The sequence below is a fragment of the Gallus gallus genome, chromosome 15, assembly GCF_016699485.2.
Source record: "Gallus gallus isolate bGalGal1 chromosome 15, bGalGal1.mat.broiler.GRCg7b, whole genome shotgun sequence".
NCBI lineage: Eukaryota > Metazoa > Chordata > Aves > Galliformes > Phasianidae > Gallus > Gallus gallus.
This window is the reverse complement of record NC_052546.1, coordinates 10853899-10865369: the sequence shown is the minus strand read 5'-3', so window position 1 is coordinate 10865369 and position 11471 is coordinate 10853899. Positions and strand designations below refer to the sequence as shown.

General features: G+C 63.3%; 2 protein-coding genes across 3 annotated transcripts; both read right to left on the bottom strand.

Moving 5' to 3' along the window:
• Window positions 1-415: 415 nt before the first annotated feature.
• LOC101752166 lies at window positions 416-3656 on the bottom strand. The gene is made up of 3 exons (XM_004934454.5): window positions 3569-3656; window positions 2618-2745; window positions 416-2480 (listed from the first exon to the last, which is right to left on the bottom strand). The coding sequence occupies exons 1-3, from the start codon at window positions 3603-3605 to the stop codon at window positions 2007-2009; spliced, it is 639 nt and encodes a 212-aa protein (XP_004934511.3). The 5' UTR covers window positions 3606-3656; the 3' UTR covers window positions 416-2006.
• A 2744-nt stretch (window positions 3657-6400) lies between these two features.
• Window positions 6401-10714, bottom strand: GATSL3 (GATS protein like 3). 2 transcript variants are annotated; one of them, XM_015294923.4, is made up of 9 exons: window positions 10585-10714; window positions 10437-10507; window positions 8523-8716; window positions 8284-8416; window positions 7944-8067; window positions 7444-7551; window positions 7292-7374; window positions 7079-7173; window positions 6401-7007 (listed from the first exon to the last, which is right to left on the bottom strand). In XM_015294923.4, exons 1-9 carry the CDS (start codon window positions 10695-10697, stop codon window positions 6942-6944), a joined length of 987 nt encoding a protein of 328 aa, XP_015150409.2. In that variant the 5' UTR covers window positions 10698-10714; the 3' UTR covers window positions 6401-6941. The 2 variants fall into 2 exon arrangements, with proteins under 2 accessions (XP_015150409.2, XP_015150408.2); XM_015294922.4 differs by having other exon boundaries at window positions 7083-7173.
• Between the last annotated feature and the right edge of the window lie 757 nt (window positions 10715-11471).

Below are 11471 nucleotides of genomic sequence, written 5' to 3'. Positions count from 1 at the left end.
ATCCACCACGTGCCATGTGCTATGTGCCATGTATCATGTGCCATATCCACCATGTGCCATGTGCCATGTGCCACACCCATTGTGCGCCATGGGCCACATCCCATCATGAGCCATATGTGTCTTCCCATGTGCCATGTGCCACATCCACAGTGTGCCCCGTGCCACGTGCAACATCCCATTGCCATGTGCCACATCCGTCGTGTGCCTGATGTCACGTCCCATCGTGTTCCTGCTGCCATGTCACCTCCCACACCTTGTCACGTCCCACTGTGTGCCTCATTGCCACACCATGATGTGCCCCTTCCCACTCTGTGCCAACACCATGTGTCTCCCCATGCCATCTGCCACATCCCACCCTGTGCCGTGTGCCACATCTCACAGTGTGCTACGCAGCACCCCGTGCCATGGCACACCATGTCCTCCTCCCACTCTGTGCCACTCTGTGCCACGCCACACCCCACGCTGTGCCAGCTGCCACCTGATGCTGCCATCCCACGCCATCCCAAGGGCCACGCTGCTGTGCCACATCCCAAGCCACACATTGCACACCCCATCACATCCTTTGTGTCCTTCGTCCCCCCACGCTGTCCCACGCTGCGCCCACTCTGTTTCCCTCCATCCTCCTCCTCCTGACCTCACTTTCCTTTCAGGTTATTGCCAATCAGTTCCCAAATTCGTTTAGTTTTCACTGTGTCCTCCATCCCACCCCCATGCTTAGGTGGATTCCTGGTAGCACCGGGCCCCAAAAAGCTCCCAGGGAATCACAGGATGTGTTGGGGGTTTGCCTGGGCCCCATGGACAGACACACGGACACACCTGGACAGAGGCATCGGCACACAGGCCGAGGTCAAGACTTTATTTCCATCTGTTGACATAGAAAAATAAAGGGTCGGTGCCCCTCTTCCAGTACAAAATAATATTTGCATCCATAAATAAAATTTATACTTTAACACAATACAATAAAAAAAATAGCAAAAATAGATATCCATTTTAAAATATATTTTAAAATATATATCCATATATTAAAAGTGTAAACTTAAATATTCGTCCCCAGTGCGGGGACGCGTTAAATTAATTTGATGGCTTCAATAAATACAGGAACCACTGTCATGTATAAGTTATGGGGGGTCGGTGCCCACTGCCAGAGCACGGGGCTGTGCCCAACACCGGGGGGCACCTGGGGGTGTGGGGTGATGAGGGGTGGGTGGGCACGGGGATGATGGGGACAGGGAGAGAGAAGGGGTGAGCACGGAGGGGAGCTCAGTGTGCTCATGAGGATGCTGAGAGGGGACATCGAGTGGGAATGTCAAGTGGGAACATCAAGGTAGGATGGACATGGAATTAATAGGGACCCCAAGCTTGTAGGGATGTCAAGTGAGTGGGGTCACCAATTGAATGGGGACACCAAACTTGAAGGGACACCAAGGCAGGAGGGACACAAAACTAACAGGGACCCCAAGTTCATAGGGATGTCAAGTGAGTGGGGTCACCAACTGACCAATTGGGGACATCAAGCTTGAAGGGACACCAAGGGAGTGGGGACACAAAGCTCCAAGGACAACAAGATGGGAAGGGACCCAAAACTAATAGGGACCCCAAGCTCACAGAGACACCGGGTGAGTGGGGACACCAAGGTGGGGAGGACACCAAGGTGGGAAGGACAGCGAGATGGGGAGGACGTCAAGGTGGGGATGACACCAAGATGGGAAGGACACCAAGGTGGGGAGGGCACCAGGCTTGCAGGGGCTCTGAGCTCCAGGGTCACCAAACCCCCTGAGATGGTGGTGGGGCTGCAGGGGGACAGACGGGTGGCACTCGCAGCCGGTGCTGTGCCGTGTGCGGGCGCTGGGCCCCTTAGTCAGGCCGTGTCACCGGACCCATTGAATCACTGGAAAATCCGTCAGGGCGGGCTGTCACCACCCCACAGTGACCCCGGTGCCGGCACCGGGCACAGCTCTACGTCCGAGCGCGGCCCTGCAGGATCGGCGTTGGCACGGAGGTCTCCTTCAGGGTCTGCTTGTCCTCCATCCCCTCCGCCTGCCTCTCCGCCGGCCCTTCTCCTCGCGCCGTGCCCGCGTGCCCTGAGCCTCCATGTGTGCTCTGAGATTGTCCATGAAGCGGGTGTAGCTCCAGAGCACGCGGCAGCCCTCCATCTTCTGCTGGAACACCTTGCTGGCCGCCGGCCGCCGGGGCGGGGGGGCGGTGGGGGGGACGATGCCGCGGGCCTCCATGGTGCCCCGCAGGTGGACCAGCAGCCCGCGCACCTTCATGCGGGTGCTGCGGAGGCGGTGCAGGATGGCGGCCTCGGGCGGATGGAGGTCGCCCTGGTGCCGGGCGATGTCCTGCAGCTCCCGGTCCATGCGGGTCATGGTGCTGTGCAGAGCTCGCAGATCCCTCTCCCGTGGCCCCATTTTCCCCCGCAGCCACTCCAGCAAGCTGTTGGCCCGGCACAGGTTGTGGGGCAGGTGCTGCTCCTGCTCCTGCTTGCAGGAAAGGCATTGGGGTTACCTGGGGGGAGTGGGGTTACTGGGGGGAATGGGGTTACTGGGGGGAATGGGGTTACTGGGGGGACAGCCGCCCTCCCCCACCGCCCCCGGCCCCCGGAGGTGGCACTCACGTAGAGTTTGAAGAGCTCCTGCGCGTCCTCGGCCATGAGCTGCACCAAGGCCTGCGTCTGCTGCGGGGATGGGGGCTGAGTGCTGCGTGCGGGCACGGCCCAGAGCAGGAGGAGTCCCTTGGCCACGGCTGGGGAGGAAGAGGAGGGAGATGGTTGGGATATGGGGATACAGCACCGCGGGGTGAGGGGACACGGGGATGGTCGGCAGTGATAGCGCAGAGATGTTGCAGGGAGAGCTGGGAGCATCCACAGTGAGAATGGCAACCCCATCGGCCCATACACTGGTGCTGGGCACAGAGGGGAGGACCAAGAGTGCTGGGCACGGTGGTGAGGTCCTGACCCTGCTGTGGGGACAAAGCCATCCCTGTCCCTAAGGCCAGCTGCTGGGACCTGGCAGAGCCCTCGGCACAGGGACGGGAATATCAGGGGGAGAGGAAGAGGAGGAGGGAGGTACCCTCAAGGCGTAGAGGAGCACACGCGGCTCATTGAATCATAGAATCATAGAATCACTCAGGTTGGAGGCTACCCAGCAGCCCCCTGCCGGCACAGGCCAACGTGGGGCCACCAGGCAGTGACAGCCCTGCGGCCATCCCCTTGGCTCCGGGCTGGCTCAGCCCTGCTGTCACCCACATCCACGTGGGGTCGGTGAGAGAGCAGCACCCGGCCCTACTGAACCGGGTTTGGGGTTGAGGAACACGTCTGCAAAGCACGGAGCCCCCATCCCTCCGCCACTCGCAGCCACCCCGCTCCCAAACCGACCTCAAACCACATCCCCTCACCCGCACCCTCCCTGCACCCCGTCTTCTAGGGGAGCCCCCGCAGGGTAACCCGGGAGGAACCGACCCCATGTGCACACCCAGGGCCTTGGGGAGCGCCACGGCCGGGAGCAGTGCTGCCCCACGGATGGAGGCGCGAGCAAGAGGGCAGTTGTGGGGCGCTGGGAGCACCTACCTGCCAGCACGCCCAGGGGCCGCGCGTTGTGCCGCATGTCCGGGTGCCGCCGAGCGGTGCTGCAGGGCGCGCGAGCGACTTCCTTACTGGCCAGCAATGGGGAAGCAGTGCCTTTTTAAGTGCACTGATTAGCCACCACCTCCGAAGGAGGCACCCAGACCCAACGGAAAGAAAGAGAGAAGTGAAGAGATGACTGTGGGACCAATGAGCGGGGCGTGCCAGGCTGGGGGGAGGAAATGATGCCAGCTGGACGATGGTTTTGTTCTTCGATTCAGTTCCTCGAGGGAGTCCTCATAGGTCCATCCCGTGCATGGAGTGAGCCGGGTGCCTGTGGGATCGTGCAGAGCTTCTTATGGAAGCACATCGTGAAGTCACCCGGCTCCGCATCCCTCTTGCTCCGTGTTCGTTAAACTGCAGTCAGCCTCCGAAATCAATATTCAGCCAATAGAGGCTGTTGGCAGCATCAGCGCCAGCTCTGGAGCCCGGGGTCGGCGTGGGACCTGCAGTCTGCCCCTGTTCCCGGGGTGCACCCACTGGGCTGGCACCTTGCCGCCCCATCTCACACCTCTGGTGGAGGTGTGAACAGCTCTGACCGCAGCCCAGTGCGTGGGTTTCACCAAACGGTGCCGTTCTGCAGGGCTGCAGGCAAGAAGTGGGTGCCGGGTTGGACAGGGATGGCAGACTGGGGCAATGCAGAGCGCAGCGGGATGGTTCAGAGACTGCTCTGGACCTCAGCACTCAGCAACGCTCCGGGGTGCTCAGCCTGTCCGTCTGTCTGCAATCTCTCCTTGAGCCACGGGGGACACCCCAGATCCGAGGGTACCGCTCAGGGCAGGAGGGTGCATGATGCTGCTGATGGGGACGTGAGTACTGTGCGCCGCACCGGGCTGCCTCTGCTCTGCTTTGATCAGCCTGGACCCGTGGTAGGGTGCTAAAAGGAAGGCATGCAGCCGTTCCCATTGCTACACCGCACGCAACACGTGCAGGGAAGGAAGTGCAATCAGCTGGGGGTCACCAGCAGCACCGGCTGTCGTACAAAGTCCTTTCTCTGTCTGACAAAGTCCAGCGGGAGCGTGGTTATGGAGTGGGCACTGCATCACAGCCACAGCCCAAGCTGCTCTTGCGGTGGAGCACGAGAGGATGCTGACACATCCTGTTGAACTTAATGCCATTTATGAGATTTATTATCGTTATCATCCCGCCGACTTTTGTGAAGAGCGACATCAAACCCATCCAAAGCGGGGTGATGCCACCACGCGGTTCCCAAGCCTGAAGCTCCTCTTCTTCAGCTCCCGATTTTAGGAGGACCGTGGCCAGGACGCCACCGCAGTCCCACCCTTTGCCACTTGGCCCCAAAATGTGCAGAATTTGCATGTCACAACCCCGGATCACGGCCAACCCCTGCCAGCCGGGAACGAACCGCTTCCCTTCGGCGGGTTTCAGCCCCGAAGCAGAGCCAGCGGTGCCCTCCTGCTGCTGAGCACAGGAAGCTGCCCGCAGCAGAATTTGGTTTCGCAGGGGGTGGCTCAGGCAGGAGGACACTCCCGAAATAACATCTCCTTGCGAGCGGAAGAGCGCAACACTGACTCACTTCCAGAAAATGAAGTATTCTTTTCTCCCCAAATTTCTCCCTCCCCTCCCATTGCCCCCAACCCGCAGAACTCCCTGCTGCAGGACACAGGGTGGCACTGCCTCCTCGCCCTTGCTCCCATCCTCCTGGAGGCATCCCCTGCCCGAGGACGCCCACGGGTGTTGGCCAGGCTGGGCTCTGCCTCGCGGGGCCGGGGGCTGAAGGGCGGCTCTGGAGGGATGGAGGAGGAAGAACACCCTTCTTTCCAGGAGAAACTCCTCCAGGATGGAGGCAGCCTGTCTGACAGCCCGTGTAGTCAAAGGGCCGGCCTGTCTGTCCATCCGTCCGTTAGTCCATCCAGCTGTCTGTCTGCCTGTTCCACCGCCCCTCTGGACATTCATCCACCCAATTCTCCATTCTCTTACCTGTCCACCCAACCACCCATCCATCCTCTATCCGCCCTCTCACTGACACATCTCCCACCTCATCCATCCATTCATCCATCCAATAATCCCAGTCCCTCTGCCCATCCCTCCTCACTTACATCCATCCATCGCCCATCCATCCATCCACCCTCAGGCCCGCAGCCCTGCAGGGCTCACCATACCAGCAGAGCACCCTGGCCAAGTCATTGAGACCACACAGGCAGAAATCACCTCGGCACCACCACCCTGAACCACCCCATCCCAGGACTTCACAGGGTCCCCATGGGCCGTGATGGGAACTCAGCAATCACCACCACCAACAGCCGGCGGCCTTTGGGGACAACGTGTAGGGATGTGCAATACCCAACAGGGCTGAAAATAGAGCGTGTGACCGCATTGGCTGACTGCAATTTCTTCATCTCTGGGGCTCACGTCACTGCTGTCTTATGACTCCTGGAAAACAGAGAGTGGGACAGGAAAGAGCCCATAGACGTCGCAGGAAGCCGAGGGCTCACAGCTGTACACAGCGGGGACACGCAGGGACATCGGATGAGCGCTGATCCCTGCTGGGCGAGGGACCCTGCTGCTATTCATAGTGGTGGTGCCAGGGCAGTGCCGGCCGTCTGGCCCGACTTCCTGCCCCAAAATGTGTCACAGGACTGCCCCAAGTGTGTCCCCGTCCCCTGGGTGACATCAGTGCAGTGAGGCCATCACCTGCTGTGCTGCAACCCGGGCAGCTGCAATGGGGATAGGAGTGCCACCACGCTGCCGCTCGGGGACAGGTTGTAGGGTGGCCCCGGCTGCAGCCACGGTGTACTCAGAAAAAAGAAAACAACACAAAAAATAGGACTTTTATTGACATTAAAAAGTGTGTAACAGCTTGAAAGGGGCTGGGGAGCCGCAGCTGCAACCCCGCCATACACAGTGGAGAGGACACCGGGCCACTCCAAGGGGACACGGGGCCGTAGTGCTGCCCTGACCCCCCTGCAGCCCCCAGGAACATCACAACCACCGCCCCACACGGACACCATTGTGGGGACAGGCAGCACACGCTGCCACCTCTGCTGGGGCTGTGGCACATCATCGCTCCGGGGCATGCAGGCCCCTGCTCCCCACCACCCCAACCCCCTAAATGGAACCCTCCGCACCCTGAGAACACCGGGCAGGAGCCCAAGGCAGAGGAAGGCATGGTGCTGCCCTCTGCAACTAACACTGTCACAGCAGCATCCCCCCGCGTCCCCCACGGGCAGAGTGATGCTGAGCCACCGGGCTCTGCCCCACACCAGGGAAAGGCGTAGGAATGAGGAACAGCGAGCACCGTGCTGGGGACAGCCCTGCGCAGGAGGGGACCGGCGTGGCGTCACCGCACACCTGGCCGCTATCTGCCGCCCTCCTGGCGCTTCTGCAGCAGCTCGATGACCTCCGTGATGCCCTCCTCAGGGACCTGCGGGGACAGAGGTCGGTCAGCCCCACTGGGAGAGGCGGGGAGGCCGTGGCGCCGCGTGCCGGGCTCACCAACGCGTGGTCGAAGTTGAAGGTGCTGATATAATAGGCTGAGATGTCGACGGCAGCCAGCGGCTCGGCGATCTGCGCCACGATGCCACACTCGTCTGGGGAGGCAACGAGACCGCGGTGCCACCAACACGGCGACGCACAGCGGTGGTGGAGGAGGGGGTCCCCAAATCCACACACCCCCCTGTGCAGACCCGCGGTGGCGGCGGCACTCACCAAAGCCCAGGGGCTGCCCACCGATCCTCACCATCCGCCACAGCTCCCCGCTGGAGCTGGTGAGCAGCAGGTCGCTGGGGAACCTACAGAGGGGGGAACTGAGCATGGCAGACCCCCAGTGCTGGGCGGGGGCACCTGGGGACAGCACCTACCGCTTCTGGGTCTCCGCGTCCATCACGATGGAGATGTAGCCCTCGATGAGCGAGAAGGAGAAGAAGGTGATGGAGTCGAGGTCACCGGCACCGGGTTCCTTGGGGGGGCTGCGGGGAGAGGATGGCACAGGGACCTCCAATCAGGAAAAGGGACAAGGGTGGCATTGGGACGGCTCCAAAGGTGCCATAGGGGCATCTCGGTGTCACCCAGGGGTGCCTCAAGATGGGAACAGGGTTGGCAAACTTGGGCAGAAGAGTTCGCAGGGGGTGGGTGCCCACCCCGTTTACAAAAAGCCCTTTTCTCTTTTGCTTTGCGTGGCTGCAGCGCACGGCTTGTCCCCCTGTACGGTGGCACCAGGGCTCCTGTCCACAGAGGTGGCAGCAGGACCAGCAGCACCCAAGGGTGGCAGAAAGTTAGCAAAATGCACCCAGAGCTCGAAAAGGGAACGAGTGAGTGAGGCACAAGGGGTGACGCCGGTGTCCCCAGCCCTGTCACTGACCTGTGGGAGTAGAAGAGGACATCGATGAGCATGGTGGCGATGGCAGGCAGCGTGTCGGGTGCCACCGTCAGGATGCAGAAGCGGTTCTGGGGGCTCTGCACGGGGTGCAGGGTGGGGCTGGGGGCTGCGGGGCAGAGCCACCAGCTGTCACCGGTGCCCTTGGGGACAGCACCGCAGTGCCACCACGTGGCCACCGGGGCCAGCAGCGTCCCCCGGGGCACCGCAGGGTGCCAAAAACGCAGGGGTCCCCAAAGCGCGGGGATGTCCGCAACGGAGCATCCCTTATGCACTGTGCCACCTGGGGACGAGGTGGCTTCGGGGACGTCACGGTGCCACTCACCCGACTTGGGCTTGAGGAACCCATTGCTGGCATCATCACAGGGGACTGGGATGGATTCACCGTTCTCCTCCCTGTAGATGTCGAACTCCCCGGCCAAGGTGTGAATGACCACAGGCAGGTCCCGCTCCCGCACCTGGCAGCGGCGCGGCGTCACCGTGGCTGTCCCCAAAGCTCAGTGGGGTCCCCACCACCTCCCACGCAGCCCCAGGGCCACACGGCGCCGTCCCCACTGAGCTCACCAGGATGAAGTCGGTCTGGTAGGTGGAGAGCATCAGCACCGAGACGTGGTGCTCGGCCAGCGGCGCGATGACGGAGCGGGCGATCTTGGTGACGCCGGTGGCCTGGCAGCCGGAGGGCGCACAGCCGTTGGAGACGACGCTGAGCACCAACCACGTCGAGTCGGCCACCTGCATGAACTCGGAGGGTGGCAGCTCTGTGTGGGAGAGGGGAAACTGAGGTATGGAATGGGGCTGTGCTGTGTCCCCAACCCTGCTGGGACCCCAGCGAGAGGGGACGGCGGTCCCGATCCGTGCAAGACTGGGTGCTGGAGGGAGCAACGGCCTGCTGGGGACAGGCTAAGGGACACAGGAGGGGATGCTGAGGGTGGCTGCCCTCTGCCTGGAGGCAGAGAGGACATCGTGCCCAAGGCACTACAGGGTGTAACACCGCGTACATCCCTGCTCTGATGGCACTGCAGGGTGCTGAGTGCCAGCACATGGGGAAATGAGTCAGTGCTGTCCCCATGCAGCAAGGGGCAGGGTCAGCCCCGCACACGGCGCTAAGAATGCTGATACTGGGGACAAACCTTCCGAACCCGGGATGTGCCTCTCGTCCTGCACCTGCAGGGCTGGCCACAAGTGGGTGCAGCACGCTAAGACCCCGCGGCTGTGCACGTCTCTCACCCCATCCTCTGCCCCTGTCTAACAGCAGAGGGGACGTGGGATGGCCTCACACCGTGCCCGATCTCTGACAAGCCACGATCCCTGAGCCTGAGCCCGTGCTGGCGGGAGGCCAGGGCTGCCTCCCAAAAAGCTGCTGTTGTTGGCAGGGAACGAGCATGCCGGCCGGTTCCTTCCTGCCCCACGCCCGCTCCCCAGGAAGGAACGGATCGGGGTCACGCTGTTCCTTCGGCACCCCGCGTCTCCGGGTGGGCACCCCCAGACCTCACCACCTGGCGCTCAGCAGCAGCCGCGCGGCACCAAGCTGAGACCACCCAGCTCATTGCAGCGATGAGGGAGGAGTGAGGCCAGATCCGGACGTCCCAAGCCCAGGGTGCTGGCAGCCGCCTGTTCCTGCGCAGGAAGCGTTCCGGGGGACGGGGACCGCGGTGCCGCATCCCCACTTAATGGCTTTTCAACACCCGTAGGAACCGGGGGCTGCAGGGGGGGCTGTGACCACATGGGTGCCCCCACACGTCCCCGTGCCTTGGGGAGCAGCCGGGCCCCAGAGCCTCGCCCAGCCCCGAAGCCGTGAATTCTAACACCGGGGTGCAGCAGGGCCCCATGGGGTGCCCCGGGGGTGCTGGCAGCCCCCCAGCCCGGCGCTGTGCAGCGGGCGGCCGCCTCGCAGCCATTGTTCGCCGCTTCCCGCCCGCCCCTCGGGATCGAGGAGCATTTGTCCATAAGGCCCCAAATAAAACAATGCGTGGGGATCGGCCCCGGTTCCTCCAGGCAGCGGCGGGGAGTTGGGCTGCAGCCGGGTGGGAGCGTCGCACCGCAGCTGAGCCACTGACCTTTGCTCCTCGGGGCGTGAGCAGGAGATACAGCCCGGCCGGGGGGGTCTGGCGCTCGGGATGGGGTCAGGGTGTGCCCCCAGCACAGCCCGTGGGGTCAGACCCCCGCAGCAGGGCTGCACGCATAGGGTCACTACACAGAGATACCGCCCGGTGCCACCTTCCAGGGAGAGGGACTGACTCGGGAGGGCTCAAAGACCCCCAGCACGCCCCGACAGCGGGATCAGGGCAAGGGCAGCATTCCCACTCCCCACCCCGTCCCACTGCGGAGGCACAGCCGCGGCCCCGTGGCTGCGGGCGGCGCCGGAGCAGCCAAACCGGGAGAACCTGAGCAGGGCAGCTCCCGGCACGCCGCTGACCGCACAGCTCCGAGCATCGCCGGGCTGAGGCCGGCCACAGCTCATCGCCGCAGTGGTGGTACCTTTGAAGCCCTCCTCGTCCAGCATGATGGTGTAATCCTCGGGGGTCTCGGTCAGGCTGAAGAACTTACACCTGCCGGGACACAACGCGGTGCGGTGGGACCGAGAGGAGGAGGAGGAGGAGGAAGGGGTGAGGAGGGGGAGCGGTACCTGCAGCGCTGCGGCAGGAAGAGCAGTTTGAGCAGCGGGTGGGTGTACAGCCACAGCCCGCGGCGCGCCAGGGACAGCACCCGCACGCGGTGCTCCAGGATGTGAAGCTCCATGGCGGCCGCGCCGCGCCGGGACGGGGCTCCGTGGGGCTATAAGGGCCGAACGGGACCGGACCGCCCCGTCCCGGCACCGCCCCGGCACCGCCCCGGGATGCGGGAGGGGCACCCGCCCGCCCCGCCCCGTCCCGCAGCGCTTCGGGGCGCTTTCGCCCCGCATTCATCCAAGCCGGGGGGGGGTCGGGGTCCGCGGATTTGAAGGGAGGGGTGGGATGCAGGAACACGGGCTGTTCCCCGCAGCCGCTTCTTCGTGGGAAGAGGGATTTGGGAAAAGGGGAATGGAAGTTTTTGCACCATTCCTGCCTGCAGGGAGCACCATTTTGTACGTGGAAAGCAGAGAAGTGAGGCTGCGGGGGGAGCAGAGCTGCTCCCGGCCGTGCTGGGAGATGGGCGGCCGGCCGAGAAGCCCCGGGGCCGGAGGTGACCTCCAGGTGCGTCAGCACAGCTCCGCGTCTCTCATCTGCGCTTCAAACAGCGTTGGCCCCGGGGGCTGGGAGGGGTGGCAAGGCGGTCACCTCCCTGCTGTGTCCCCGCCGTGCCCCTTCCCAGGACTCTGCAGGACACGGGGGTGGGACAAGGGACGGCCACACATCACCACGCGGGACGCACGACAGCTCTCCCCCATTTACAGGGATGCCGCCGCCAAGCGATGGCACCTCTGTCCCCGCAGCCACCAACGGGCAGGGAAGCGAAGCCCCAAACCACGCTCCGCGTGGACACAGCGAGTGGTGAGCAAGAGCTGGGAGGGGACGGAGCACCCCCGTCCCCCCC

Coding starts and splice junctions, on each gene's coding strand:
- GATSL3 (XM_015294922.4), bottom strand. CDS start 10,697: ATGGAGCTTCACATCCTGGAGCACCGCGTGCGGGTGCTGTCCCTGGCG. Junction 7,174..7,291: donor TGGGCAGCCCCTGGGCTTTG/GTGAGTGCCGCC, acceptor TTGCCTCCCCAG/ACGAGTGTGGCATCGTGGCG. Junction 7,008..7,082: donor ACCTTCAACTTCGACCACGC/GTTGGTGAGCCC, acceptor CTGTCCCCGCAG/GTCCCTGAGGAGGGCATCAC.
- LOC101752166 (XM_004934454.5), bottom strand. CDS start 3,605: ATGCGGCACAACGCGCGGCCCCTGGGCGTGCTGGCAG. Junction 2,746..3,568: donor GCCCCTGGGCGTGCTGGCAG/GTAGGTGCTCCC, acceptor CTTCCTCCCCAG/CCGTGGCCAAGGGACTCCTC. Junction 2,481..2,617: donor AGGAGCTCTTCAAACTCTAC/GTGAGTGCCACC, acceptor TCCTGCAAGCAG/GAGCAGGAGCAGCACCTGCC.